This window comes from Pezoporus flaviventris, unplaced genomic scaffold (assembly GCF_033815535.1).
Source record: "Pezoporus flaviventris isolate CSIRO_AGI_PZ_B2104156 unplaced genomic scaffold, CSIRO_AGI_Pfla_v1 ptg000056l, whole genome shotgun sequence".
NCBI lineage: Eukaryota > Metazoa > Chordata > Aves > Psittaciformes > Psittacidae > Pezoporus > Pezoporus flaviventris.
The window spans coordinates 297713-324930 of NW_026892604.1; the positions used below are offsets into that span (position 1 = coordinate 297713).

General features: G+C 52.8%; 1 protein-coding gene across 1 annotated transcript in view; it reads right to left on the bottom strand.

Moving 5' to 3' along the window:
• LOC133277465 (hydrocephalus-inducing protein-like) overlaps nucleotides 1-19229 on the bottom strand; it is a 43938-nt gene extending 24709 nt beyond the window's left edge. Inside the window, exons 1-13 of the mRNA XM_061469305.1 lie at nucleotides 19217-19229; nucleotides 18209-18410; nucleotides 17268-17439; nucleotides 13920-14019; nucleotides 12699-12817; nucleotides 12107-12330; nucleotides 10601-10668; nucleotides 8983-9218; nucleotides 8299-8399; nucleotides 7006-7141; nucleotides 6381-6545; nucleotides 3657-3809; nucleotides 644-882 (exon numbers count right to left, since the gene is read on the bottom strand). Of these exons, the coding sequence (XP_061325289.1) occupies nucleotides 644-882; nucleotides 3657-3809; nucleotides 6381-6545; nucleotides 7006-7141; nucleotides 8299-8399; nucleotides 8983-9218; nucleotides 10601-10668; nucleotides 12107-12330; nucleotides 12699-12817; nucleotides 13920-14019; nucleotides 17268-17439; nucleotides 18209-18410; nucleotides 19217-19229 (1928 nt within the window). The remainder of the gene's footprint in view (nucleotides 1-643; nucleotides 883-3656; nucleotides 3810-6380; nucleotides 6546-7005; nucleotides 7142-8298; nucleotides 8400-8982; nucleotides 9219-10600; nucleotides 10669-12106; nucleotides 12331-12698; nucleotides 12818-13919; nucleotides 14020-17267; nucleotides 17440-18208; nucleotides 18411-19216) is intronic.
• Between the last annotated feature and the right edge of the window lie 7989 nt (nucleotides 19230-27218).

Below are 27218 nucleotides of genomic sequence, written 5' to 3' on the forward strand. Positions count from 1 at the left end.
CCCTTCCAGGGCTGGTCCTGCACCCACCCTCGCTTGCCCGTGCCTCGCAAAGCAGGCAGGAGAAACCAGGAAAGAGCCACCACGCCTAATAAAGAGCAACCGGGCACGGAGTGCGGTAGAGGAGCCAACTGGGGAGTGACACAGGGCAAAGAAATTCTGCTGCTCCTCCAGGGCTCCCCGGCAGAGGTAGAAATAAACCAGCACCATTCATTCAGTCGAGGAGCTGCTAACAAGCTACTGCCCAGGCTTGCTGCTGCTCTGAGATGATACTCCAGAGCGAATGGGAAAGCAAGCAATATCACTGCAAAGAGAAACCTGGTTACACTTGCAAGGCAGCATTTCCCAGCTGGAGGCTTCCAGGACCTGCTCTTTTCCTCCAAATCTTTCTTCCATAAAGTGAGGAAATAAATGGATTAGGACTAAAGATATAATTTAGCAGCAACAATTTAGCAACTGGTCTGCAGCTGGGTGGCTTTTCAGAGTACCTAACGACTTTCAGATGGCCATCAAATGTTTCTAAAGGAACCCCTGTGGCTTCAGGGAAGCAGAGCCAGGACCTTGAGCACTGAAGAAGCTTGAGGGACTGCAGCAGAACTCCTCCTTGCTGAGCCCATGGGGAAGTGGGAGCCGAGAGATTCCCTACCTGAAGCAGGGGCCCAGCTTGAGCTCCGGGCCAAAGGGTTTGTCAACGACAATCGTGGTGCCAACGCCAACAGCCTGGACGGGGATGACGCAGGCATGACTGTTCTCAATGAACAGCACCACCTCGTCCTTGAATTGCTCCGTGTCATCCAAATTCGCAGTGACAACCACAGACACCTCGGCCTTGGCAGGGATCACTCCTTGACTGGGTCCAATACTCCACCACGCGTTTTCGCCAGCCTGCAAGACAACCAAACACTCATTTAGGATGCAAACCACGGACCTGGCTGCCACCAGCCAAGGGCTGCCCAGACAACACGGTCACACCAAGCCAGTGGCTGGGAAGATTCCACTGACATTCACGTACGACTTCTCGGGTTCATGCTGACACAGGGCAGCTCGCTTGGAAAGGAGCCCTGAGAGCACTGCTCCAAAGGTGAATCTGCGAGTCTGCTCCCTCACAAAGCTCATTTATCAAAGCTTGGCAACAAGCCCGCCAGAAAATTGTACCCCAGAAACTATTCCTGAGGAGTGAGGATGGGCGTCTCGACGGAGCCAGACCTTCAACTCCCTGGGGTGACCCGGCACAGCCCTGCTGTCCCAGCCAGGCCAACAGCCCGTGTCAGGGGAGGAGGATTTGCAGCCTGCCCTCATTCTTTCAGTCAGCATCTGCTCTGGCTCCAAGGGGCAGCACAGCGCAGTGCTGAACAGGAGACCTGCCAGGGCCACAAGGCTCTGCCGAGACACTTTCTCTTGGCTTTCTAGGTCAGCTTGCCTGCCCCCAATCCAGCCTGTGTCCCACAGACAAGAAATCTCTTGGAACCACACTACAAAATCCCCCCACTTTCCAGACAAATACCCAACCTCTGATAACATCTCTGCTACTTGCTTATCCTTGAGTGTGCCGGAAAACGATGCCACAGCTGCATGCATTCGATGCACAAAGGCAGTGGCTATTTCTGACCCTGTAGGAGTTTCTTATACTATTGGACATCAGAGTTCCTGAGGAACCAGTAAGGGTTGGGATCCATCACTTCAGAACTTCACCACAACAGTCAGAATCTTATCCCAGCACAGACGTCCATCGTGAACAAAAGCTTCCACAGTCTGCTTACAATGGACACCAGTGCGCAGCTGATGGATAGAGGGAGGGAGGGAAGGAGAGAGGGAGGAAGGGATGGAGAGCTGCCCTAAGGGACGACTGAGGAGACACCAGTCAGTTCTCTTGAAGCTACTTACAGCTGATTCACTGAAGTGATCTGGTCACTCTGGCCTTGCACAAGTGACAGAGGAAGCAGAACACCGCATTACAAATGCAGCTGCGCTTGATCAAGCCGTGGCTCTAGCAAGAGCCATAGCTCTAACAACAGCATTCCCACTTTGTCAGGCTGACCCACTGGCCTCGTAGGGCTGCTCATGAAGGGGAAATAAACCCCGTCCTGCACCGGCTGGGTGCAGAGCCTTGTCCTGGGTGGTTCAGCATTCCTGGTGGCGGGGGACCCTCTGTTCTTCATTTCAAAGCTGCTCCTTATCCACACAAACAGCCAGCGCCAGGAAACAGCCCAAAAGCACCCCGAGCCCTGCACGAGGAGGAGATCAGAGCCTGAGGCTGGCTACCTGCTCCCACCACCAACCGGCCTCCTCCTGGCTCCTCAGCATCAGCATCTCCTCAGCACAAGCGTGGGGACCACTGCGGTTTAGCCTCTGCCCCGAGCACCAGCAAGGGGATGTTTCACAGAATCAAGGGGCAGAGCTTGTCTCCGTTTGTGTTCCCTGTCCACAGCTCACCCCTCCAGGATCGCATCTGCCCTCCCTGCCAGGCTGGGGAGGTCAGGGACACCACTCTGACCATCGCGGTTCTCCAGGACACGGCTACGGCTTGGCCAGCTGTTGCCACGCACAACGTTTCATAACCAAACTGCCCCTGCTTTTCCTCTGGGAAAAGCTCTCAGCTTGCTTCTAGAAGCACAGCCGTCTTGAAGACTTCTAAGCCTCTGTAATTCAGCTGCCAACAGGCACAGCACAACAGGACATGTTTGCTTTCCCCTGACGAGCAGAGTAACAAGTGCTTTGGTTACCAGCAAGTCAGAAAGGGCACTCAAGGAGGCAGCTGCTGAGGGCACTGGGGTGCTTGCTCTTTGCAGAGATGGAAAGCAGATTTTTATGGTGCGGACAAAGAAACCTGCCTGGGAATCTCCCACTTTGAGGGTCTCTTGAACCCCCAAACAGCTGCAAAAGCAGCAGGAGGGAAATTCAGCCCCCTCCTCCTTGCCCAGGGGGCTGAGCCTCTGCTCTCACACACTGCTGCTTGCTCCATGCGCGGACACAACCAAGTCCCCAGCGACAGGCCTGGGTGAAGCAGCTCCACAGCTTCAACAACCCAGCCTGCACCAGAACAAACCTCCTCTGAAGCCCCTCACAGACTCCCCTCCGCTGGGAAGCACCCCCCAGCCCCAGCACACTAGCCCTTCCCGCCCGCATCAGCCCATCAGAGGATCCCACAACCTTCTTCTGCTCCGCAGCCTGTTCCACCACGCGGCTTCCAGGAATTAAACAGCCTTCTTCTGCAGCCACACGCTCTACAACGCTACAGAGCCCACAGGCTCTGCAGGTACACAGACCTTACGAGTCTACTTCTGGCCAACAACCCAGCTGGTTTCACCCCCAGGGAGGTGTGAAACCCACTTCACCGTAAGCACCTTGAGGACAGACCTCTCAGTTCCAAAAACAAAGACTCCCACAGCTAAACGCCTTCCACAGAATAAAGGGAGAACTTGCAGAAATGAGCTCCTTTCTGCTCAAACATCTCTGCAAACTCTGCTTTACTGACGGGTGCCCCAGCTACAACTGCCCCCAGAGCCAGGCTTCTCTTGCTCCACTGGGATGGAACATCTTGCTTTCTCTCTCAAGACACGTCTCAGGGATGTGGAAATGTTGCACAGAAATAAAGAATTCAGTCACAGGCTGCTATGGGCCAGTCACTTGCACTGGAAAACAGCCCCAGCGACACTTACCATCTTTGCCGAGAAGGATGCAGGGATGACAGACTGATTGCAGAGGTGGAGGCTTCGGGAAGCATCTTGTAGAACTTGGATGCAGCCAAAATTTATCTCACTTGGGTGCACGTGGACAACTGGTCCTTCGCCAGTGCTCAGTAAATGGATTTTCTGCTCCAGGAGGCAGGCAGGAAAAAGAACAAAACAACAGGGAAAGTCTACAATGACTGGACAGCTCTAAGGGTGCTCGTAGGCTGGGGGAATTCTGACTCTTTGAAGCTCTCAGGGTTGGGAGGCTGAAACAGGAAGGCTGGAGCAAAGGTGGCACCTGGAGTGATCCCTGCGGATCGGAAAGCCACAAGATCCCATCATGAGGGGATACAGAACCCCCATCTCCCATGCATGCTTTTCACACCTCCTCCACGCTGTCAGCTCTCCTTCCTCTACCCTGTGCCTACGCCTGCTCCTTCTACTGCTCCATCACGCCATAAACCACCCTCCCTGACTGCTGCGGCTGCACGGCCACACTGCACAGCAACTTCTTCAACCTTCCGAAAGCTTCTCCTGTCAAAACCAGCACAGCCTGGAAGCAAAGCTCCTCTGCACAGTAGAGATCATGCAAGCTAGCTGCCTCTCATTTCTGCTTGTGTGCATTCCTGGGATTAGTTCTTTCTTGCATTGAGACATTCATTATTAATTGCATCATTCCAGCAGTATTTTTTCTGGTGACAGCCTGAGACCCAAAAGTTTCTTCCTGCAGAAGGGGCACAAACTAGTGGAGGAGGAATGGGGATCCTTTTGATAAGCCCCCTTCTCACGTCACTAAAACCAATGAGAATTCATTCAGTCTGGCTGGATCTCCCCAGCTCCAAACACCCCAAGCCTTAACCAGGCTTGTAGAGCCTCAAGAAAGCAAGGCTCTAGGGAGACCTTAAAGCAGCTTCCAGTGCCTAAAGGGGCCAACAAGAAACCTGGAGAGGGGCTTTGGATAAGGGCCTGTGGGGACAGAACAAGGAAGAATGGCTCTAAATTGACGGGGGGGGGTGGGGTTGTGTGTGATCAAGATGGGATCCCGGGAAGAAGTTCTTCCCTGTGAGGGGTGGTGAGGCTCCGGCACAGATTGCCCAGAGGAGCTATGGCTGGCACAGGCTGCCCCATCCCTGGTACTGTTCAAAGCCAGTCTGGATGTGGCTTGGAGCTACCAGGTTTAGTGGAAGGTGTCCCTGCCTGTGGCAGGGAGTTTGAACTGGAGGAGCTTTGAGGTCCCTTCCAACACAAACCACTCTGAGACGCTGCAATATCTTGCGTTCTGGAATAAAAACCAGCCACTCCCCTGAGCTCAGGTTTGCATCAGATGATGCACAGGATGTGTAACAGGACAGCGGTGGTTCTGCTGGCCCTGAAAGCTCTGCAGCAGTCAGCTACCAGGGAACTCCTGAAGCTGCACTCAAGCCATAAGGCAGAGCCAGAGAAAATGACACCCAGAAACTCCCATTTGCGCAGGCAACAGCCAGCCAGGTTTTGACCGGCATTTGCTGGCTGCGAGCAGCAGCCCAGCACGAGCGCAGCGCCTTGAGGATGGACTGACCGGGCACAGGGTCACTCAGTCCCATGTGTCGTGTCTTTAGGGACAGCCACGATCCTCCGACTGAAATGCTCACCCTTTGGGCAAAAGATTGACACGTTCACCTCCACGTCCAAAAGATTAAGTTAGGGCGAACTTTGAAACTAAAAACTGTTAGCCCAAGGGCAAAAGCTGTGCAAGAAACCAGTACTTAAAAAGCAGCTCACAGTTAAACAACTGGTTATTCTAGTGGGGAGAAACCTTCCTCTTCAAGGGAAATATTCCTTCTATATAAAGAGAAGTTGCTCCTAAGAGCAGCTGTGGTCAAACTTCAGACCTCCAGCACTGCCTGGCCTTCCTCTTCACTCTTTACACACATATCCACAACAGGGTGGAGTGGAGATACTTGGTGGCACCCAGGGGATTTAGGAGCAGCATTTCTGTTCACTTTCAGAAAAGTCTGAATGCCTGCAAGTACTTTCAAAATGTCAGCCTTATTTGTCGTTGCAGAAAGCATCAGGTTCCCAGCAACCCTCTGACATCCTCTTTCATGCCCCAAGGTTTGACAAGACTTTTTAATACAGCTGCTTCAAAAGTTAGTACCATTTTAAAGTTTCATTAACTAGATTCATTCTCAGTTTCAGCCAGATGAAGCCAGGAGACTACAGACACCACCCCCTTGTCTACATTTTGTTGTCATTGCTGCTGTTGCGAACTACATCTTTTAGCAGGCTTCAGCCCACGAAGGCTTTGCCTCATCCGCTTCCAAGCTTGGTGGACAAAGAAAGACTGTGCTCCAGATGCAAGCCCTGTGGAGACTCTGGTGTCCTTGGTGGGGCTTTTGGCAAGGACATCTGATGGATGGCTGTTGCTCACACATGACGGACCTGACTTTCAGCAAAGCTCGGGGTTTCAGGTTAAGCTCGTTATCCTGTCTCACATCCCCGTAATTAAATGCTGTGTCAGACACTTCCACACAGACACACGCAAGTGTCAGACACACCACCTAAGGGGATACCAGCCTCCCTCTCCTCCAGGCATTAGTGTTGCTTATGCCACGAATCCCTTCTTTCCTTGTAGACAACAGCCGTAGATCATTTTCTCTGGAAGATCCCCTACACGCTTTACACGCCACCAAGATGAGAGGCACAAAGCTGCAGGTCTGCCCCAGCACTCACCAGTGGGGATTCTTTACTCCCAAACACCGCAACATGAGCAACGGTGTCCTGCTCTCCTGTCACCTGGACTTCCAGTGTGAACGGGATCTCCACCGAGCTGTGAGGCTGGATAATCCCACGGGGCTCAGGGCTGGAGTACCACACAGCAGCAGCATCCTTGTTCTCCTGTAAGGGACAGAATCAAGCACGACTTCAGAGCGACCTTTGAGGAAACTTTCAACTCTTCAACATCTACCACAACGGCAACTCGCACACGGGCCTAAAAATCCCTAGGAGGAAGCAGAAAGGCACAACTCAAGATGCAAGACATGTATGGGTTCAGCATCCTGAGGGGGTTCAAAGCTGCTGCCTCCACAACCCCCCGTCCCGTGCCGACAGCCTCCTTGCAGCAGCTTTTCACAACCCTGCAAGCTCTCCTGCATTGAAAGCATCCTGAAGACTAGAATATAATCTGCTTCCTGGAGAGTTTAAGCTGCTTCCTCAAGCTGATATTCAGGTAGCTTCCTGTTCCCAGCAAACCTTTAGGCTTGAATACAAACCAGCAACATCTTAACCAAGCCTGTTGTTTCCCTAACAACAAACCCCTAGGTGACATTGGAGCCAAGAGGCGGATGCGATGGCAAACCTGAGGAAGAGCCCAGTAGCAGCCTGGCAGGTTGCTGTCGTTCACAAGGGTCAGCATCTGCTGATAAGGGACTTTGAGAGAGCATCGTCCAAATGTCACAGCTGGGTGGAGCACTCGCAGCAGGGGAATGCCACATCTAGGCAGAGAGATGAGCAAAAGGGAATTAGGTTCTGAGACAGTGTTGCTTGCTTGTTTACTTCTCAATGAGCACCAAATGGAGCAGATACATTTGTCACCGTCAAGTAGACATCTGATACCCCTACAGTGACAAACAGCCTTTAATTTCTTTTCACCCAACAACCTCTTGCAAAAGAGGGGCAGACCCCGAGTCTCAGCATCACAAAAGCTGCTCAGTGCCCAGGCAGAGCACGTTGCCCTGTCCCAGGTCAGCTTTGCCCCTCCTTTGCCCCAGGAGGCTTGCAAGGACCCTCTCAGTGGCCCCAGCAAGGTGTGAGCTCTGAGGGAGCTTTCCCACTGAGGAGCAGCGCCCTGTGCCGTCAGCCGTAACCCTCTCCCACGCCCTGTGGCTGCCTTGGTCCTTTCCCCACGGGTCCACACACCAGCTGCTCCCATTTGCACTTGTTCTACTCAACTGCAGCCCAGGCACTGACTGCGCAACTCTGCCTGGGAGAGGGAACAGCACCGCTGAGCTGCATCCCTCTTGCCATTGAACTGACGCCCACCGCAGCACAACAGGCCTGAATCTGCCTGAAGCAAGAACAACTTTTAGCTTAACTCTGAGAACATCAATGCTCAACAGAGCCAGAGGGAAGCACAAAAACCTGAGCTCACCTTCCACACCAAGGACTACTTTGTCTTTCAGAAGATCTCACCTTTACTTTTCCCTCACCACTCCTGCCCTAAGCCCCTCACCCATCGGCACGCCCCCTCCTTAACTGAGACAGACAACACCTTGCAGCAGCTGCTCGCTGTAGCCCAAACCAGCGTTGCATTCTGGTCACAACCCAGCACAAGTCCAACGCTTGCAGGAAGGAGGAGAGGCGGCCCTTTGGAAACATTACACCTCAAGCCCCCAGAGCAGGCCAATAGGGAATAGAATCACAGTTTCCTGTAGGAAAAGGCTCTGGGCCGTGCCTGTGGCTGAGCACAAGTGCTGCTCATCATGGACTGCTTTCCATGCGCTGCTCTTCTCCTGTCTAGCTGGGCACAGCTAGCTCATTGAGCAATGCTCCTCGTTTGGAGCTGGAGCCAGCCAGCTCTGTGCAAGGCACCACCACTTGCTCGTGGCAGATGCACAGCGAAAGAAGACGGGCTGCAAGGAAGCGCTGGTACCTGGCTCTGATGGGCAGTGATAACACCTCTCTGCCAACACCATCCACATCGACCACCAGGGCCAGCTTGTATCTCTTCACGGTGTTGGAGCACAGGGTGACCTGGGAGACAAGAGCATCAAATACTTCATCACTCCCCAAACCCATCGTCCATACGCAGAGCCCTCCAGATCTCGTTCCACGGCAAGGAAAGGGAGGATTTAGTAGATATTAGGAAAATGAGGTATCAGGAAGAAGTTCTTCCCTGTGAGGGTGCTGAGGCCCTGGCACAGGTTGCCGAGAGAAGCTGCGGCTGCCCCATCCCTGGCGCTGTTCAAGTCTAGCTTGGACGTGGCTTGGAGCAACCTCATCTGGTGGAAGGTGTCCCTGCCCATGGCAGGGGGTTGCAACTGGATGAGCTGTAAGGTCCCTTCCGACCCAAAACAGCCTAGGGTTCTCTGATGTTTGCCTTTAACTCTTCTGCTGGTTCACGTGTAGAGCACAGTCTCTGGCAGTAACAGAAGTCTTTGGACAATATCTGAATTACTGAATACGCTTTGCGGTTGCCAGGGCAGATGTAGAGCCCAACACTAGCGCACATCTCTTACTCGCATGATGCTCAGAGCCAGCAGTGCTAAAGCCCCCTCAACATCACTGAAGCTCCAGCTCCACCTCTGAAGCACGCAGGGCTGGACTCTTCCCGTACCTGGATATCCAAGTGTCCCTTGGAGCAGACGGTCCCTGTCAAGGGCCTGATAGTAAATTCAGCTGGCTTCTTGGCACCTCGCGCTGGCTTTCTCCACGACGGACCAGTGCTGTCTGACACCTGAGCAAAACTGGTCACGCTGGGTGCTCCTGAGCCGTCCCCAGGAATGCGAAGGTTGAAGTTGAAGGGCACCGGGGAAGTGTTAGTGAGGCGGCAGCACAGGGTGCGAGGAAAGCCTGGGAAAAGAACACAACAGCAGTTTATTACCCCCTGATTCCTGGGGTGGACATCCTGCTGTGATGAAACTGCGCTTGGAGTTTGCCTCCTTTCAACGGCAATTACAGCCGATTGAGAAGCTCTGTGGGGAAGTCGTCCTCAATTAAGTTCCCTTCTACGCTTGTCACACAGAAATGCCCACTCTGTGTGACGCTGAACACCGCAAGTGTCTCTCTCTAACTGTGAGGAGCTCTCACCTCCCCCAAACCAGCACCAACTCCTTCTCAACCATGACGGTGCATCCAGAACATTTACTCTGAAAAGTCAATCCGGAAAAGTCCCTGTGAACTCCACAAACACTCCCACAGTTTTCAAGAGATAAAAGCAGTATGTTGGCATCAAAGGGATGACCCAGGAAAGGAAAGGAAAGGAAGGATGAACTTGGGAGCCACAGCATGATGCAGAGCACTCTAAAGCACCTTCTCCAGACAGGAACCCCGATGCATCTCCTGGTTTGGGACAACCAAGACTGAGCCCGTGACAGCTCACAGCCCACTTCACTGGAGGCAAACCTGATGCTTGCTCAAGAACAAGCAGGACCTGTGTCTCACCCTCCCAAAGGAGTGGGGTCACACAGCCACGCTGCACGCTGGCTTTCATTACCCCACAAAGGCTGACATGGCTTCAGCTTTGCTACTTGCTTTCCATAATGGAAGCCACTGACACAACCACAGCTCATCTGGGGGGTTGAGTTCACATTTAAACTTTAGACCATCTCAGAGACAAGTCCTTTGTGAGACTGAGATGGAGAACCAGAATCTGCATCTCAGCGGACATGCTCTGCGTGCACAGCCACCAGCTCTGCCAGCAGAGCTGGCCTTTTGGTGGGGAAGGAGGAGCCCACGTCTGAAGACATGGCTGCCCCATGCAGAGCTACTGCTTGGCCATGTTACCCGGGAGCTGACAACGAGTTGGCCTCGCAGCACTAATTGATTTCTCACGCTAACGGTCAGGTGGGGAAATGGTGCCCTTGCCTCACAACAGCAAAATTCACCCAGGGCACCTACAACGGGCCTTCAGCTCCCGGGAGAAAGACTTTCACAGTCATTCTGTTGCCAGGGACTGGGAGACTGGGGCTGGACTGACTGTGAGGGACACCAGAGAACACTGACTTTCTACTCCTTAGGTTCTATTTGAACCATTCAATTGGCTCCGTGCCGTTCTATCTGGTAATGTTTGAGCTCACCACGGCAAAATACTGCCTAGCAGCTGGCAGTCCTGCTTTTGACACGCTGAAGGTGGCTACGGAGGAACACAAGTGACAATGCTGTCCTGGCCAAGTGCTCCATTTGGGTAAGGCTCAGACCTCCCACCCTGCAGCCCAAGCCCAGGGCACACTCACCAAAGGAGACTTCACCGAAGCTGAGGGACGACACATTGAAATGAAATGCCGGCCCGATGACACAGCCGCTGTGAGGACAAAGGCAGACGAGACATTGCCTTGGTTAAAGAGAACTGCAAAGCCTTCAGCTTTCCTTGCCGTTGCGGTGGGTAAAAGCCGGCCTGAGAACCTCAGCGCCTTTCAAATCAACCCCTCACCCTCATGCTCAGCACAGCATCCAGGTGGACAGGAGGCAGCCAAAGCAAAGTGGTCAGCAGCCCATAGCTGCTGGTGGGGCTTGGGGCACAGTGTCGTGCAGGGTATGCCCCCAAGTTGGTGATGGCCTGAGGAAGGACACCAAACGAGTGACGGCTGCGTGCCTCACTTTCCCCATCTGGAACGTGTTGGACGCAGGGGTGTCCCCACTCAAAGAGGGTCAAGGTAACTACCCTTGCCAGCCACAGGTTTCCTGCTTTGGCATTTCTTAGCTGGAACTGCTCTTCCCATGGAGTACACGAGCACCTTTCTAAGAAGATCTTGATCCACGCAATCGTTACGGGGGCAGGACTTTGAGACATGAAGCCAGGGGAGCCCCAAACATCCCTTGACAACAGCAGCAACAATTCAACACAGTGGACAGTTGAAGCTGGGACGAAAGCATCAGCTTATCACCAGGGCACCAGCTGACACATCCAAGAGCAACACGTCTTAAACCACCCAACACAGAAGCGTCAAATCATCTACGGTGCAAAAGATTTTTAGGATCATCAAGTCCAACTGTCACCCCAGCACTGCCAAGGCCACCACTAAAGGGTGGTGTCACCGTGTCACTAAGGGCCTCATCTACACGGTTTGGGAACACTTCCAGGGATGGTGACTCCACCACTGCCCGGGGCAGCCTCTTCCAATGCCTGACCACCCTTTCGGGGAGAAACTCTTCCTAACATCCAGTCTAAAACTGCCCTGCGCAGATTGAGGCCGTTTCCTCTTGTCCTTTCCCTTCTTACCTGGGAGAAGAGACCAGCCACCTCCTGGCTCCATCATCCTTTCAAGTAGTTGCAGGGATAATGAAACCTGAACCCACCACACCACCTCACCTGCCCTTAAATTCATCAGACTTTGAGGCTCCAAATTCCAGAACTCACCAACATCCACCTGAATCACCACGTGAAGCTGCACAACACCCATTCATATATTTCATGGCTCATGCCAACCAATGCCAGCTCTGCCTCTCAGTTCAAAATCAAGGACCACAGCAAATGGTGCCTTCAACCCAAACTATTCCATGGCTCCCTCTTGCTGACAATTACACTGCATTTGCTGCTGCCGCTGTTGCAAGGAGTCAGGGTCAAACTGGAGTCGAGGTTAGCGTGGGCTCTTAGTGTGGGGATGCCAGGATGACAGCCAAGATCAAGACCTCAGACAGGCCTTTTCTTTCTCTGCTCCGTCAGCAAATGAGGGAGGTGGGACATGATTACCCAGAGAGAGCTACAAAGGTGACCACCAAGCTCTTAGAACCCGCCTCACCTCACAGTCAGCGTCAGAGGCTCAGGGGATCCCTTCACCCTGAACTGGAATTCTTCTGTGAACTGCCCCAGGACAGTAGCATTGAAGGAGATCCAGATGACCTGATGCTCGAAAGGCAAAAGCACGCCCTCCCGGGGGGCAAAGGTGAAGCAGGAGCCCAGAGCTCTCTCCGCATAGACCACGCCGAAGGGAGCCTCAAGAACTCCTCTGTTGAGCAGGATCACCTGCAGCAGCAGCAAGAAAGCAACACGGAAATACATGAGGAATCCTCCTTGCTTACAGAAGGCTCACTTCTTTCCTAATTTTGCAATTAACGTCTGTAAAAGGCAGAAGATGCTGAGCACTGCTGCCAAATACAAGAGGCCAAGTTCTGCCTCGGGGGGGGGGTTCATGCAAAGCAGGGATAACTTCACACAAATAGAGCCACTCTGGGCTTATTCCCCTGACACAGAGCAGTCCACTTGCCCTGCAGTGCCAAGGACCTGCTCAGCACCACCAAGTTCATTCAGACCCATCCCACAGCTCCATGAGGCTCACTGCTGCCCAGGAGCCATCCGCATCCACCCCATGCCCTGCGACCCGTCCTGCTCACCCTGTAGCTGTGGCTTGAGCCCACAGACACCTCCCCGATGCTCAGCTGCTCACAGCTGAGTTCCACCTGGGGCCCGACGCCTTCCCCGCTGATGCACAGGGGCAGCCTGCTCTCACAGCCTGTGGAGGGAAATCTCTGTGAGTGCAATTCCCTCTGCTACCCGGCAGTTCCCAGCTTGTCTCAGTGCTGCTGCCGGTCCCTGGGCTGCATGGAACCAGCTCTACGTCCTCCAGGAGAAGATAGGGGACCCATCTCATCCCTCAGGAGATACGGCTTGGGGCTGGGTTCTCCTTTCTAACCAACGGCCTGGGCTGGTGTCTCAGAGAAACACAGACTGCTTTGCGTTAGAAAGGACCTCAAGATCATCCACTTCCAATTCCTTGCCATGGACAGGGACACCTTCCACTAGACCAGGTTGCTCCAAGTCCCGACCAGCCTGAACTTGAACATTGCCACGGATGGAGCAACTTCCTTGGCCAGCCTGTTCCAGCGCCTCACCACTCTCACAGGAAAGAATTCCTTCTGTATATCAAAACTAAATCTCCCCTGTTTAAGCTCGAACCCACCACCCCCCTTGTCTTATCTCTCCAGTCCCCGATGAAGGGTCTCTCTCCAGTCGTGGAAAACCAGCCTCCTCATTGAGCAGATCACATAAGCCATACCCGTACTGCTAACGTACACATCCCTCGGTGCAAAGGCAAGCGAGACCTCGACGCTTACAGCCAAACTCCAAGGTGGGTCCTTTCCCTTAAATTTGCTACAGATGACAGAGCACAAGATCTTCAGGCTGAAAGCTGCTCTCAGCCACTGAAGCAGCCTAAGGTGCCTGAATCCTGGCTCAAACTTTGGATGAGGTCTCACTGCCATCCCATTCTACTCTGCACACAAAGCGAGCAGCACGAGGAGGAGGAGAGAGCCACGCAACAAAGACTCATCTTGGACGTAAATGGTCTACAGGGGCCTGGTGCTCCTTCACTAAAGCTGTGTTGCAAATGCTGCCAAACCCATGGCAGGAAAGCTTATTCCTTCACTGCTTTGTCTCTTCTGGCATCAGGAAGCCAGAGCCCTGCTCTCGGACAGGAGACCACCAGGAACCACAGGGACAGCGGCATGTGCCAGCACTGCTCTCTTGAGCCCTCCAGAACTACATGAGATCCGAGTGGGCTGGAAGAGTGTTTGTATCTCCTCTGTGGCAACAGGAGCAGGAGGAAGGAGCTGTACCTGAGATGTCACAGTAGACTGTCTCTTGGTAGACTCCGGCTTCTTTGGGCTTAAAGATCACGCTGATTTCAAGTGAAGAATTTGGCAAGATATCTCCCTCCTGAAACAGAAGTGACAGCAAACCATTTATCTTCAAACATCACATTCTTGTTTCCACTACAGCCCTGTAAGCCTTTCTTTACAGCACCAGCAAAGAGCAAGGAGCAAGCGACACTTGTCAACAGAATTTATAGGAGAGCTTGCAAGCAGCTGTAGAAACACCTTCCAAAGTCCCTCGCCTTTACTGGCACCCGCAAGGGGCATTTTGTTACCCTCAGAAGAGATTGAGCTCTTGCTCAGGGATTTAAGTCTGGGCCACGCTACCACTTTCTGCAACTGTCTGCTGCTTCCTCAGGGTCTTCTCTCTCCGCTGCTCTCCCAGAGGATCCTGGCACTGGTGCTCAGTCCCAGGAAGCCTTGTCACACATTTCAGGAGGCATCCCTGGTTTCTATAGGCTCTCGCTTCCTGCAACTGGTTTAAGCAAAGGCACCTCTTACAGCCCTTCAGCCCTTAGCATTACAAAGACAGCTGACCTAAGTAGCTACACCTCTGGCAACTGTAATACTGCCCTACAAGAATTAAATATTTAGTTTACAGAAGCAGATAAAAAGAACAGAGTCGCTTTTCTAGCAGCACAGCCAGGCTTTGATTCTGCTCTGCCGTTGGGTATTCTCAGGAATTTGCCCAGAACGGCCTTGAACTGAGTGGAGCCTCCAGCACTCCTGCAGCATAAATATTCACTAGCTACGGTTCTTCCCACTGACACAGCACTTACAGCTTAGAGGACAGCCCCCACAAAAATTAAAGAGCTAGAGCATGGGAAGTTATTGGCCTCCAGCTGTAAAAAAATCCCCAATGCACAACCTGCTCTGAGTCAGGAGAACACGGCGAAGGACAGGTAGAGAAGAACCCTTTCAAACACCAACCGACCAGTAACTGGAAAAGTCTGAAAGAAGAAAGTCACTTGCAATCTTCTCAAAACCTAGAGAAACTCTCCGTGTGGGGCAGGAGACACTGCCCGTGACACAAAGCCCTTGCTCTCCCGGCCTCCTCCCATTCCTGCCTCCCCGTTCCTCTTGCCAGGGCAACTGGAGCTGGCTCAGTGCCTCAAGGCATCTGTCTGACTCTGCATTTGATCCTAGCCCCACATAACTCAAACTCAACATCACGACGGTGAGCTGCCACTGCACCAAAAAGTACAGTTTCAGCAAGAACCTGGAGAACACCGCAAAGGTGCATCTCAAACAGTGAGGACTCTAAAGGAGTTTCTCAGAGTGGTCAAGTCCCTAGGGGCATGATTTGCTCCATACTAAGACCACACCGATTGCTGGGATCATTCTGTACGCACTCGTTAACTAGTGCAGGAGGCAGCTTTGAGCTTTGGGCACGTGCCATTTCTTCCTTTACAAGCTAATCAGAGGAGGGTGAAGCACACAAACCCCCTTGCCAGGGATGATGTCTTGCCATCCGCCAAGCACCAGGAAGCCATCCACTCACGCATCACGATCCTCACAAGGGACACATCTCCATACATCCAAGGTGCTGCTGGGTCCCAAGGCACAGCAGATGAAACTCCTCTAAGGCACCTGAGGAACAAGCTTATGGACTAGCATTAAGGCCTCTCCTTTTCCAGGGATCAGCACAGCTCTCAGGAACAATGCTAATACAGCACCCCTACTGGAGCCTTGCATTCGTATCCTCGCTCCCAAGAGAACCGGCCCAGCAGTTAACAGGCTCAGGTCTCTTGAGCTCCTGACAGGAAATCACCATCCAGCGGGATTCAGCGTATCGGGGTGGAAACTTCTGGCAGTCCATCCACAGAGATGTTCCCTGCATTGGCAGTGAAGCTGTAAGCCAGAGCGTTTGACTCCAATGACGGAAGGCCAGGAGAAATCATCACTTTATCCTACTATTATTATTATCCTATTTATCCTACTAGTCCATGGCCAAACCCCATTCTTTAAAGACAGAACTATGATGGGAAACCCTTCGTCACTTCTCCCTTCATTCCTGCTCTATGGCAGGCTATAAAAGCAGAACGTTATTTCTCTCGGGAAATTCCAATAGGCTGTTGAAGAGGTTCTTCACGTGCCTGCTACTCCCCAGGAAAAAGAACTGCTGCATAAAAGGATGTCATAACACTGCACAAGACAGCAGGGGAGAGACTCGTGTAGGAGCCTGCTTTGATTCAGCCCTAGAGCAAACTGTGTCACAGAAACACGGCCATTTAGGAAAGGTTTCCACTCCCAGCTTGGGGCTTCATGTCGCTACATCATCACATCTTGATGTGGACAGGACTCGGCCAGAATTCCAGAGCTCCCCTTAATGCACCTCAGGAGCTCAAGAGCAGGTGAAGCTCATTGTGGAGACATAGTGACCGTAATGAAGCAGGAGCCCTGGGGCACACTCCAGAACCAGCTCTGACACACCACAGGATGCTCTGAATGCTCAGCTCAGCAGCTCCCACTCTCCCCGATATCCTTGCTGCTCTGACACACTGGTGGCTCTCAGCCTTACATGGGTTGCAGGAGCAACCGAGAAGAGAACAGCAGCCCCTTCCTCGGAAAACAAAATAAAACAAATAAACTAGTTTCACCCACTGTAAAAGAAAGAAGAGGTTGGGATTATTCCAGGCTTTACTCCAAGATGAGAAGGGATGTTGCACTGCTCAGACAGCAGGCATTCTTCATCCCAGACCATGCAACTATTCAGAACGACGGCTCTGGCTGATTGAAGGACATGGGCGTTTTGCTTGCATCACCAGGAAAGGGAGCACTTTTCTCTACCTATCTGCAGTAGAACTCAAAAAGCCTGTTTAAATCTGAGAGCCTCGTGTCCAGGCTCACAGACGACACTGGAAGGGAGACTCAGATGTGGTATACATCCAGGTTTTAGGAAGGGATTGCTGTTCCCGTGATTAAACCTGGGCTCAATGGGGGCTCCTTTCCACAGGGGACCATTTCATTCTGCAGGTCAGTATGTGAACCAACAGTGCACCAGTGTCCTTTCTTCAGCCCCATGCGCTACGTGGAAACGTGTCCTTACAGAGAATAACTGATAACCTCTGGCCACTGTGAAGACACTCACAAAGTGCCCTTAATTCACAGCCCTTGCAGCAGAGCCCAGCCTGGGGGCGGCTCTTGCTGCTGTTCAGAAAGGCTTTTTGCAACAAGCGCCCCCAGCCTCACCAGAAACCTGAGGTCTCCTCTCTTGGCACATCAAGCAGCTGACGTGGGATCTGCCAACGGACCTCATTCAGAGATGACAAGGAGGAGGAGCAGGAAGGGAGGTTCTCAGCCATCACTCACCATGGGCACAATGGTGAAAATATCATTGCAGAAAGGCACGGAGTCTCCCTGCACCTCTGTCCCCTGGTTCTGGGAGGTGCAGATGGGAAGGGAAGGCTGTTCTCCGAGAGGGCGCACCACCCCGTGCTCCTTAGGAACATCAACCAGCTTGTCCTCTTCCTGCCTCTGCAGCCTGTGCCATGGGAGAGACGAGCCAAACAGATAACTGAAGAAGCAGCACATTTGCAGAGCCTGTGCATGAGCAGCAAAGCACCTGGGGAGGAAGAGCAGCAGCTCTGCATGGGGCTGCCCTGAGACAGGGGCTCCCACATGGATCCCATTATTCCCCTCGTTCCCAGCACAGCAGGGCCTTTTACTCCTCACTGACAAGCTAACAAGAGGTTTCTTAAAGCTGGCAGCCCTCAAGAAAAAGCCTCCTGCACTGGGAGGAGGGGCCACAAACCAGGACACTGAAAGGCAATTCCCCAGCCTACAGCAGGTCGGCCTCCACCTTCTGGGCCAACTAAGCACTCTACCCTGCGTGTGACTGCAAAAGGAGCCTGCCAGCTTATCAAAGAAGAAACCGCTTGACTATCACAATAGTTGTGCCACCTGCAGCTCTTCAGTGCTACTGCTCAGTGCAGTCCCAGGTACCGAGTGCCGACACCTTCCTCAGCCTCACGGACCCTCCGTAGTGCACGGAGCTCTGAACTCAATAGTCTGCGGCTCCCAAATGTGAATTTGCCCTCTGAGGCAATCCAGGGATTGCAATCAACCTTCTCTCCCCAGAACATCACCCTCAGCTGTAGCACGGGTGGCACTGGAATGGCAAGGGTTAAGCTCCACGCTGTGCATGGCTTCATGGGCCCTAATCCGTTCAAAAGCCCCAACAGCCCTCTGAGGCTGTGCGTTAGTTTTCCCCTGGGGCATCTATCTTTCTGAGGTGAATCTCTCAAACAAACCTCAGCTTCTGCCGCTCCTCCTCTTCCTGATCAACAGAACGCTTCCACTGGAAGTGAGCCGTGATGGCACTCTGATTGTGGATGACCACGCATCTTTGGTTTGACAGCGTGACGGAAGTCTTCTCAACCGTCAAGGAGCTCTTGTCAAGCCTGATGTTGACATTTACAGCTCTTCCACAAAGGCTTTTGTGAACATCTTCACCTGGAACAAAGCAAAGGCAAGACTCAGCTCATCTCACTCGCTGATGGAAGTACAAGGAACAGAGCAATCTGCAGGCAACGGAAGAAAGAGCTGCAGCTTTGAGCTGCATCAGCAGTTCCCCGCACCTGGACATACATCATATCCTGACAGCTGCACACGGTACAGCATGAGGATGTCCTAGCACCACCTTAGGCACCTTATTCTGGGGGGGTGTTCGTGGAGGTTTATCCCCAAGGTGACAGCATTTACAGTGAGACTTTTCACTTCTGCCCAGCTGCCTTTGGGCCGCCATCCCACTCAGCTCACAGGGAATTCTACATCCAAGTCACTCAGTGACGCTGAGGACCCTCACCTCAGTCAACCCTTGCCCACGCTCTCCTGCAGGCAGGAGATGCCCCCGTGTCGTCTCATCCTCATCTCCTGGTCCTGAAAGATTGGGCAGAGCTCTCATCTCAGAATCCGAGCGGGAGCATTTGAAATGAAATGGAGAAGGGAAGAAGGAACAATGGAAAGCACAGAGCAGCTTCTGTGCTGAGCTCTGCACTTAAAAGGGTGCTACTGGGCCCTCAGATCCACCTGCCAACTCCTTCTTTTGCTCCTGCTACTCTCACAGCCGAGTGCCTCACCACTGCCAGCACGTCCTTCCTTGTCAAACGTGCTGCTGTTACCACTTCACCACTGGAGAAGTGAGTCCCTTCACTAGGGTAAGTGTCCTCTGGAAAGCTGGAGACTTCCAGCACCAGAGCAACACGCACAGCAGCACAGCCATTTCAAAGTGTTTCTCCAAGGTGGTCTTCACAACCTACCTTCAGACATCATTACCCCCCTCACATTACTGACTCCAGCCCTAGCAGCAGCTTGTTCATAAACCCCACCATTAAATAACTGCTGCTAACATGGGGGTTTCTACAGAATCATTCCCAGGCTACAGCAAAGCTCAGAGCACCCTAATGGCTACCGCTGCCACAGTTACTGCTCCTCACGGTCACAAGTCCTCAGCATGGCCCAGCTCTCAGCACAGCACCCACTGCACCCACGCGGCACATCACAAGAAGAGGGTCTCTACCTCAAAGGCCTTGCCAGGAACTGTAACACAACAGATCGGGATGAAAAGCAATGACCAGTCAGGAGAGCTCTACGGGACAGGTTGCAGGCTCTTCAGACAGCTCTCCTGCACGTTAAAAGCCATCTCCTTTTCAATCAGGCTCCTTGCTATGCACCCTTCTGCAATGGAGCACTCAGAATATTCACCGTCGCCCCCTGTGCACCGTGCTTAGGAAGATCTGCCGGCCTTGTTACAGGCTGAAATAGTCCAGCCCAGGAATATCTGGCAGCCAGCATGGAAGCTTTGCTCTACCCAGTGTGAAGGAGCCTTGCAGAAGGGATTCAACGGACAATGAAGCCATCAGATGATGACAGACAGTGCAGACACCGCTCTGTTTGGAAGGACACACAGAGGGTGCACCACGCACTTACCTGTGTCATAATGAACTATCATGGGACTGGAATAAACACCGGTCTTTGGCGGGTGAAATTCCACCGTGACTTGCATCGCTTCTCCAACGCCAAGAGTCCCAATGGAGGGATCCACAGAGAACGGGCTGCAAGGCAAAGAGAGAGATCAGGACTGTACGGGAGATCTGGGCCCTCCGTTAATTTTGCAGTCCACCTCACTTCAGCTCACTTGTGCAAGCAAGGAGCAAGCAAACCACCGTCGGTACAACAAAACCAGAACATCCAGGATCAGAAACAGAGCGGGTGACTCTCCCTGCTGAAGAGAACCAGACCTCAGAAGATCCCGGGGCATAACATGACCTCAGGCCCCCATACTCTGCACCCAGTTCTCAGTTCTCAGCTCTCCACCTCTGCACACGTGCAATCCAGTTACTCAGAATTCCACTTTTTTGTGGAGTTCACTTCAAACTTCTGTAATGCTTCCCATTTCTTTATTGCAAATCGGGACTGAAATAGTTCATTGCTGAAGTTGGGGAACTCCTAAAACCCTTGTCAAGGAGCTCTCGACACACGCTCTAGCACCCAAGCGAGTAGTTGGCAAGTGCATTGCAAATAGCAGGTCTTGGAGTATCTTTCACCTGCACCCTCCCTAGCTTTCTGGTTTGGGCTGTAGTCCAGTTCTGAAGGCACTGCCTGCTCCTCTCCACTTCAGAGCTCCTTCTGCTTAGGCATATTTGGTCCCAGGCATCAGACCAAGCCCACGGGAAAACAAAGTCCCCGCACCACACACTCGTATTGCCAGGGCCTCCACAGCAATTGCTTTCATCTATGATCTCTGCTTGCTAATGTAGACACAGCTGCTGATGAACTCTTCAGTGCCTCTCACCAGCTCATTGCTCGCCCATTTCTTGATGCTGCGTTTGGCCTCCGTGACCTGAGCCCCTCGAGCTCTCCTCTGCCACGCAGCACCTTCTTCAGCAGTCAAGCTGCCTTCCTACCTTGGCTCTTCCAATCTAACAGCATCAGACCTGCAAGATGCTGCCTTGGAGACACCACTGCACTGTAAAACTTGCTTGCAGAGCTTTCTCAAAACACTCTAAGCAATGGCAAACCCCACGGATCCTGCCCATGTCCAGCACCTCAGATACTCTGCCTCCTTTTTCTCACTGTTTACAACTCCATGACCACGCAACAGCGTCTGCACAAGACATGAGCTCCTTTACCTCAGAGTGGTGATGCTGTAGCAAGCCTCCCGATTCCCCACGTTGCGCACCAGCAGAGTTTTCTGGGTGCTGAACCTGACTGGACAGTTGGAGAAGTTCAGCTGCTCAGGGAAGTCCAGGCTGGCTCGGGCACCTATGGCTCGGATAGGCACAAAGAACTTCTCCCTCTCTGTGATGATGATAAGCTCGTCGAAATAATCCTGCAGGGAAAGAAACAATCTCAGCACAGTGCCTTTAGCACCATGCCCATGGCAGAAGAAGAGCTGCTGCTTTCTGGGACTCTCGCAGTAGCATTCCATAATGCACTCGCACTTTTTACCTTCATGGCCTTTCATGACACATTATTGCACAAGCAGGGGCAGCCAGGGACCATGGGGCAGGTCCTCTTTAGTTTTCTATAGGCATGCTGCTTGAGGATTGCACAGAGTATTCAACTACATTTAAGCAGCAAACAGAAGATGAGTAAAAGGCCATGCACAGACAGCAGACTCTCGGCCCTGAAGCCAACAGACATTACCTTAGATATTCCACCACGGAAGGAGAAAACAGCCTGAAACTGGCAAGAGCCTCCAGCCTACGGGAGCACAACCTTCACCACCAGGAAAGAGTCTCCCCCACGTCTAGATCCAGTGCAACCCTACTGAACCCAGCACCAGTTCTTCAAAACACACACCAGATGCCTGCTTTGGAATCCAGCCCTGCAGGTTCCCCTTCCCCTCAAGGCGCCATCTCTCGAGACCTTCAGTCTCACCTTGTTCTCATCAGGTCTGAAAAGGATGCGGTAGGTTGAAGACATGCCCGGTGCTACCTTATAGTCCTCATCACTCGGGCTGATCAACTCGAAGTAAGGAGAGTTCCCCAGGATGACGTTCAGCAGACGAGGAACCTGCAGGAAAGACACAGAACTATGATTTTGTCGCTTGTGGAAACATGAGAAGGGACCAGGACGGGCCACGTGCCATCCTTCCTTACCACCTTTCCAAAACACTTTTAGCTCTGCGTAACGCACAAGGGTGGACTTGAATCCCTTCTGCTTAGCTACATAGCTGCAGGACAGAGGCCGTAGGAACAACATGCCCTGCTGTGAAGGAAGCAGGAAGGAGATGCAGTACCTCAAGTCATTCAACAAGCCCAGAGAACATGCCTGCTTCTGCCTGCACACACCCGTGCAATCATGCCTCTGGAGGCGGAATGTATTATCTGAAGGCAACCCAGCGTGGGTTATACGGGGGGGGGGGGGGAGGGGGCGGGAAGGAAGTCACTTCTGACACACCAGCGTGGAGTGCGGCGGTCAAGCTGCGGTGCTACTCATGGGGGTGGACCAGCAAGAGAAGGAGACCACAAACACTCTGGCCTTCCTGAGAATAAAAGCTTACCTCAAGAGCAACCATCCCCAGGAGGAAGCAGATGGCAAAGAGAATTTAAAGGGGGCTGCAAAGCAGCAAGGGAGATCCATAACAAAAGGAAAGGCTGGTGCAGAGATGAGAACTAACGTGCCTGTATGAACCCCCACAGGCCGTGCCTACCAATGATGGTCCTCAAAGGCACTTTCTGCTTTGAGATAGGTGGCCAGCACTGCCTCACACTGTGGTGGCTTCATCACCGAAAGCCACCCTGAGCTCTCTGGAGGCTCTTGCTGCCTGGGGACTGCAGCCAGGCCTCTGCCAGTGCAGGAGAGCCACATTTCTGGGTATCCCTCCTCAGAGCCAGCCTTTCCTGCAGGCATCCTGCTGCAAGTGTCTGTCCTCTGCGATACCACAGGCACGGGGACAGCAAACAGGCATTCTCTAGCACACAGGCAGCAACCCCCCAGCACCCAATCCCAGCTCATAAAGTATAACAAGGAGACTTTGAATGACAGGCAGCTCCACTGATGAACACACGAGGCTTGGAAAAAAGGGAGGCTCATTCTGCACCCCCGACCCAAGCCTCATAACCCATGGCCAAGGCAGCCCTGGACGCTCTAAACACCCTTTGCTCCCAGCAATGCCCTGGGGCAGACAGCTCCAGGAGCCCATTTCCCACTGCAGCCACACGTTCCGGTCGCCAAATCCCTTGGCACGTGAGCCCAGGTGGCAAAGATCTTCAGCAGGAGCCACCCAGGGCACCTCTTGAGGGTGGGGAGGAGCAGCCTGAAGACAGGAAAGCAATTCCACAGCAAGTAGGCAAGAGCACTGAGCAGAGAGCGAAGCACTTCCGTACTGGAGTGATTACAGAGCACCTACTGGGCTCCATTACACTTTGCCTCTCCTACACTTTGCTGCTAGCTGCAGTTCTAGGGAGCAGACAACCTCAGCACCAGGCAGGATACATCAGTAGGACTCAGAGGAGTCTGGGGAACTCCTGAGACAGAGCGCAATGGTCCTTTTCTCCAGGACATGACCAAAACCCAGCAAAATTAGAACATGATACGCTCTCTTGGCATTATCATCTCTAGCTTTGCGCATTTAAAGATGACAAGGCTTTTCCTTAGAGCTGATCTTCCTTTTACACCAGGGCCGTCCAATGCCTGAGGTCGTACTAGCTTCACAACTAATACATTTGGGCTAAAATCAACAGTTCACACACTGCCTCCCCTTCACAGGGCATAGAAATCCCAAGCTGCAGCTGTACCCGCCTATTACGTTTTATTGGGAATGGCACCAACATCAGTGCAGATGTTGTTTTCCACTTGGGAAGCACGAATAGAGCAAATTCACTGCTTGCCTCTTCGCTGCTACTTGGCAAAGGCAAACATTCTGCGGTGCTGCATGGATGAGGGAGCAGCTGAAGCCAAAAGACACAGTGGGAATGAAGCAGAGCAGTAGGAAAAGAGAAACTGAGGCCCATTTTAATAAGCAAAGGCTACACCTACAGCAAAGATTGCCCAAAGTCACTGTGAAACACACCACTGGTGTCCCTTGGGCATAGGTAGCCACGCTGCAACTTCCCAGTATTCCCAAGCTATACCAGGAACGATACACAACTCTCTGGGGGTAACTGAGCGACCATACCTTCATCCTTTCTTGCCAAAGGGTCTTCCATGCTCCACCACGTCCCTGTAAAACCTGTTCTCTCAGGAGATAACTTTGACTTCTCTTGCTCTTCCTCCCCCTACATTAAGCCCTGACAGTGTCACTCCTTTTGTCCCCCTCTTTGTTTCTCCCAACAGGGGGATTTGAGGAGGGGGTTAATTCACCTGCACACTTCCACCTCCCCCGTGCCCTCCTCTCACGCACACATCTTGCTCTTTCTTACGCAACAGGAGCTTGAATTACGCCTGTTTCTGACCTTTCTCTGCTTCCAGCACACTTCCTGTTACGTACCGAGAGAATCCCTGTGTGGAAGAAAGTGCTCCGGGACAGGACACTCAACTCAGCCCCTTTCCTCCCTCCTGTCTTTTCCCATCAGCTTGCTCTTGGCACATGCCTCTCTGGAGCAAATGTTTCCCCAACTGAAATTCAAAAGCTCTCCATTTCCCCCTTTACAGCAGAGCAGAACAAAATTGCTGACATTTCTCAACTTTTCCCTGCTCAAGTTTCTCAGGACATCTCCAAAGGATCACAATCTTTCCAGCTCAAGTTGGAGACCTTCTGGAGCACATTACCCTGCCCGTGCTGGGATTCTCCAAAGAGAACGCACAGCCACGCTGCCTTAGAAACACCTGAGCAGAACTGAGCTAAGCTTAGCAGGAGCCTCAAGTGGCACCTCAAGTCCTCCCCTTTAACTGCTCCTGCTAAGCCAGCCTCTTTCCACTGCTCTTCTGAAACACCCGGCCTGGAGTGCTAATGCCAGCAGTTACAACTTACTCCAGCACAAAGTGGAGAAGACTCAACCCCTGTGCTGTGACAGGGAGCTGCACACACGTGGCTGAACAGGCTGAGAGAGGGAAACATGCCCTGCCAGAAACCAACATTAACCAAGGAGCCAGCGGGATACGCTGCGCACTCGAGGTAAAGCATGACAGCAGGCAAGAACTGCACAGCCCTCGACATTCCCATCAGAGCAGGGCTTTCAAGGGCAAGCACGCTGGCTCAAAAAACTCCTTTGGCTTAGATACCACCAGTGCACGGCCAAAACCAGCGGCAGAACCCCCAGCACGGGAACATTTCCCCCATTTGCAGAATAACGCTGGTGAGACACTGGATTCTGCATGCGATGTGCTGCAGCAGGTAACTTGCTCTGCTGCACACCGTGTGAATTCCACTGCTCTCCTCCTCCAGCCCAGTGCTCAACCTCCACAGCCCAGCACTTACCCTGTCCGTGTTCCTCAGAGCTAGCGCCGCTATGTAGAACTGCTGGGGAACGTAGTTCTCAAACACCACCTCGGATGGGAAAGGCTGGAACAACCTCTGGTCCACGTCAACTGCTGACAACTGCAGACGCAAGACAGAGCAGAGAGAGCTTCAGCTGCTGGCAGAAACATCGACGAATGAAGATCCCACACTGATCTCCGGTAAATACAATCTCTTGGCGAGTACATCTGCCCAGCTCACACTAGGAGATGGCAGCTCACCCACCTCTGCTCTCAGCTGAGCAAAGCTTTCTGGACCAGCTTGAGCAGCCTCAAGCTAAGAAGCTCTTTTGGAGGCTGTTTCTCCACGTTGCCTTCTCCAAAAGGAAAAGCAGCGCTCACCTCCAGCAGAGCCCTCTGCTAAGGTGCTCACTCAGCTCCAGACACTTCCTGGAACAGCCACGAGCACTCGGGGAGCAAGCAAAACCCACGAGTTTCCATGGGCCTCCACAGGAAACAATTTGCGGGTGAACTTCCCCCTGACGCAGCAAGACTGAGTCCCACGCATCCCAAGTATCTTTTTTTTGATGTAGAGCCCAGAAACCAGTTGCAAGACACCAGTACCAGGGAGGAAAGGCCAACAAGAAAGTAACAGGGCAGTCGGGAAACAGACAAATGAGGTGAATGCTGGATGGGGATGAAGTTCAGCTCTTTCCCCAGCATTACTGGGCAACTGGAGCTAGACTGTAATTCGTATCCCCTTTCCCCGTGAGCTTGAAGTTGATGCTTCTCTGTATTCTATTACTGCTGGTTTATTTAATACTGCTGCAGAAGCAGCTCTGAAAAAATACACACAAAGACCAAACGCTGACCCAGCAGAGGCATTACTTGCAGATAATTCCTCCCTGCTTGCTCTCCCCTCTCCCAGCTGCACTGCTGCCACTCGAGAGACACAGGCAGGTCTCCTGCTTCTCCACGGTCAGGCTGAGGCCAGTAGCTGTAGCACTGCCAGTCATTTGGGCGCCCGTCTTACGTGTTCCCACCTCGTGCGCTGTCTGGGGCAACCCTTAACTGATGTGATACAGGTCTCTTGCTGGCAACTTTCTGCTCAACAGCCTACCTCAGTCATGCACCCACCTGGACTGTGTGTTAGAATGAGCAGTCCTGCAAGAAAAGCAGCTTTAAACATCCATCTAGGAGAGCACTGAGCCAGGTAAAGCGCATCCACTCTCCTCTGCCCAGGGCGATTCCCCTGGGTAGCCAGCAGACTGAAAACTCAAACACCCTGGAAGGGTTCCACGCCTTCTTACAAACCAAAGCATTAATGCAATTGGGTTTGTTACGGCTTAAGTAATTGCCACAGGCCCTCAGCCTTCAAAGGCCACTACTGCCACCATTGAGGGAGTCCTGTCACCCCATGCACGGGGCACTTGACTACACCAAAGCAAGAGGTGGCTGTTTGAAGAGCAGGATGAGGAACAGCAGCTCCTGCCCTTGTCTCCTGCCCCAGCCCTCCCCCACTAGCATGCTTTAGCGACGGTAGCTCAACTCCAGCAAAACCCACCAACTGCAGGAGAGCTTCCACTGGCTTCGTGCAGATAAGGACTTCAATGGCTCACTGGAGAAACACGGTTTGCTTTTCCCCCAGCAGAAAGAACTCCACCACCACCAGTTGGAAATGACAACAGGACCTAATCACCAAGCTGCTCGGGTGAGCTGGAGGCAAGCCTGCCCCAAGCACGTGCCCTCTTCAAATGTCACATCAAACAGCAAGGAAAAGGGCAGGGAAAGGCTACCTTTTGATGGGAGACGTCACCCACGTCCCGAAGCTGGAGAGGCCGGCGCCGCCTCATCTCCCGAGGGCTGGCCAGCCTCTGCTTGCTGCTGAGAGACTCTTCTGCCTCTCTGACCACCTTT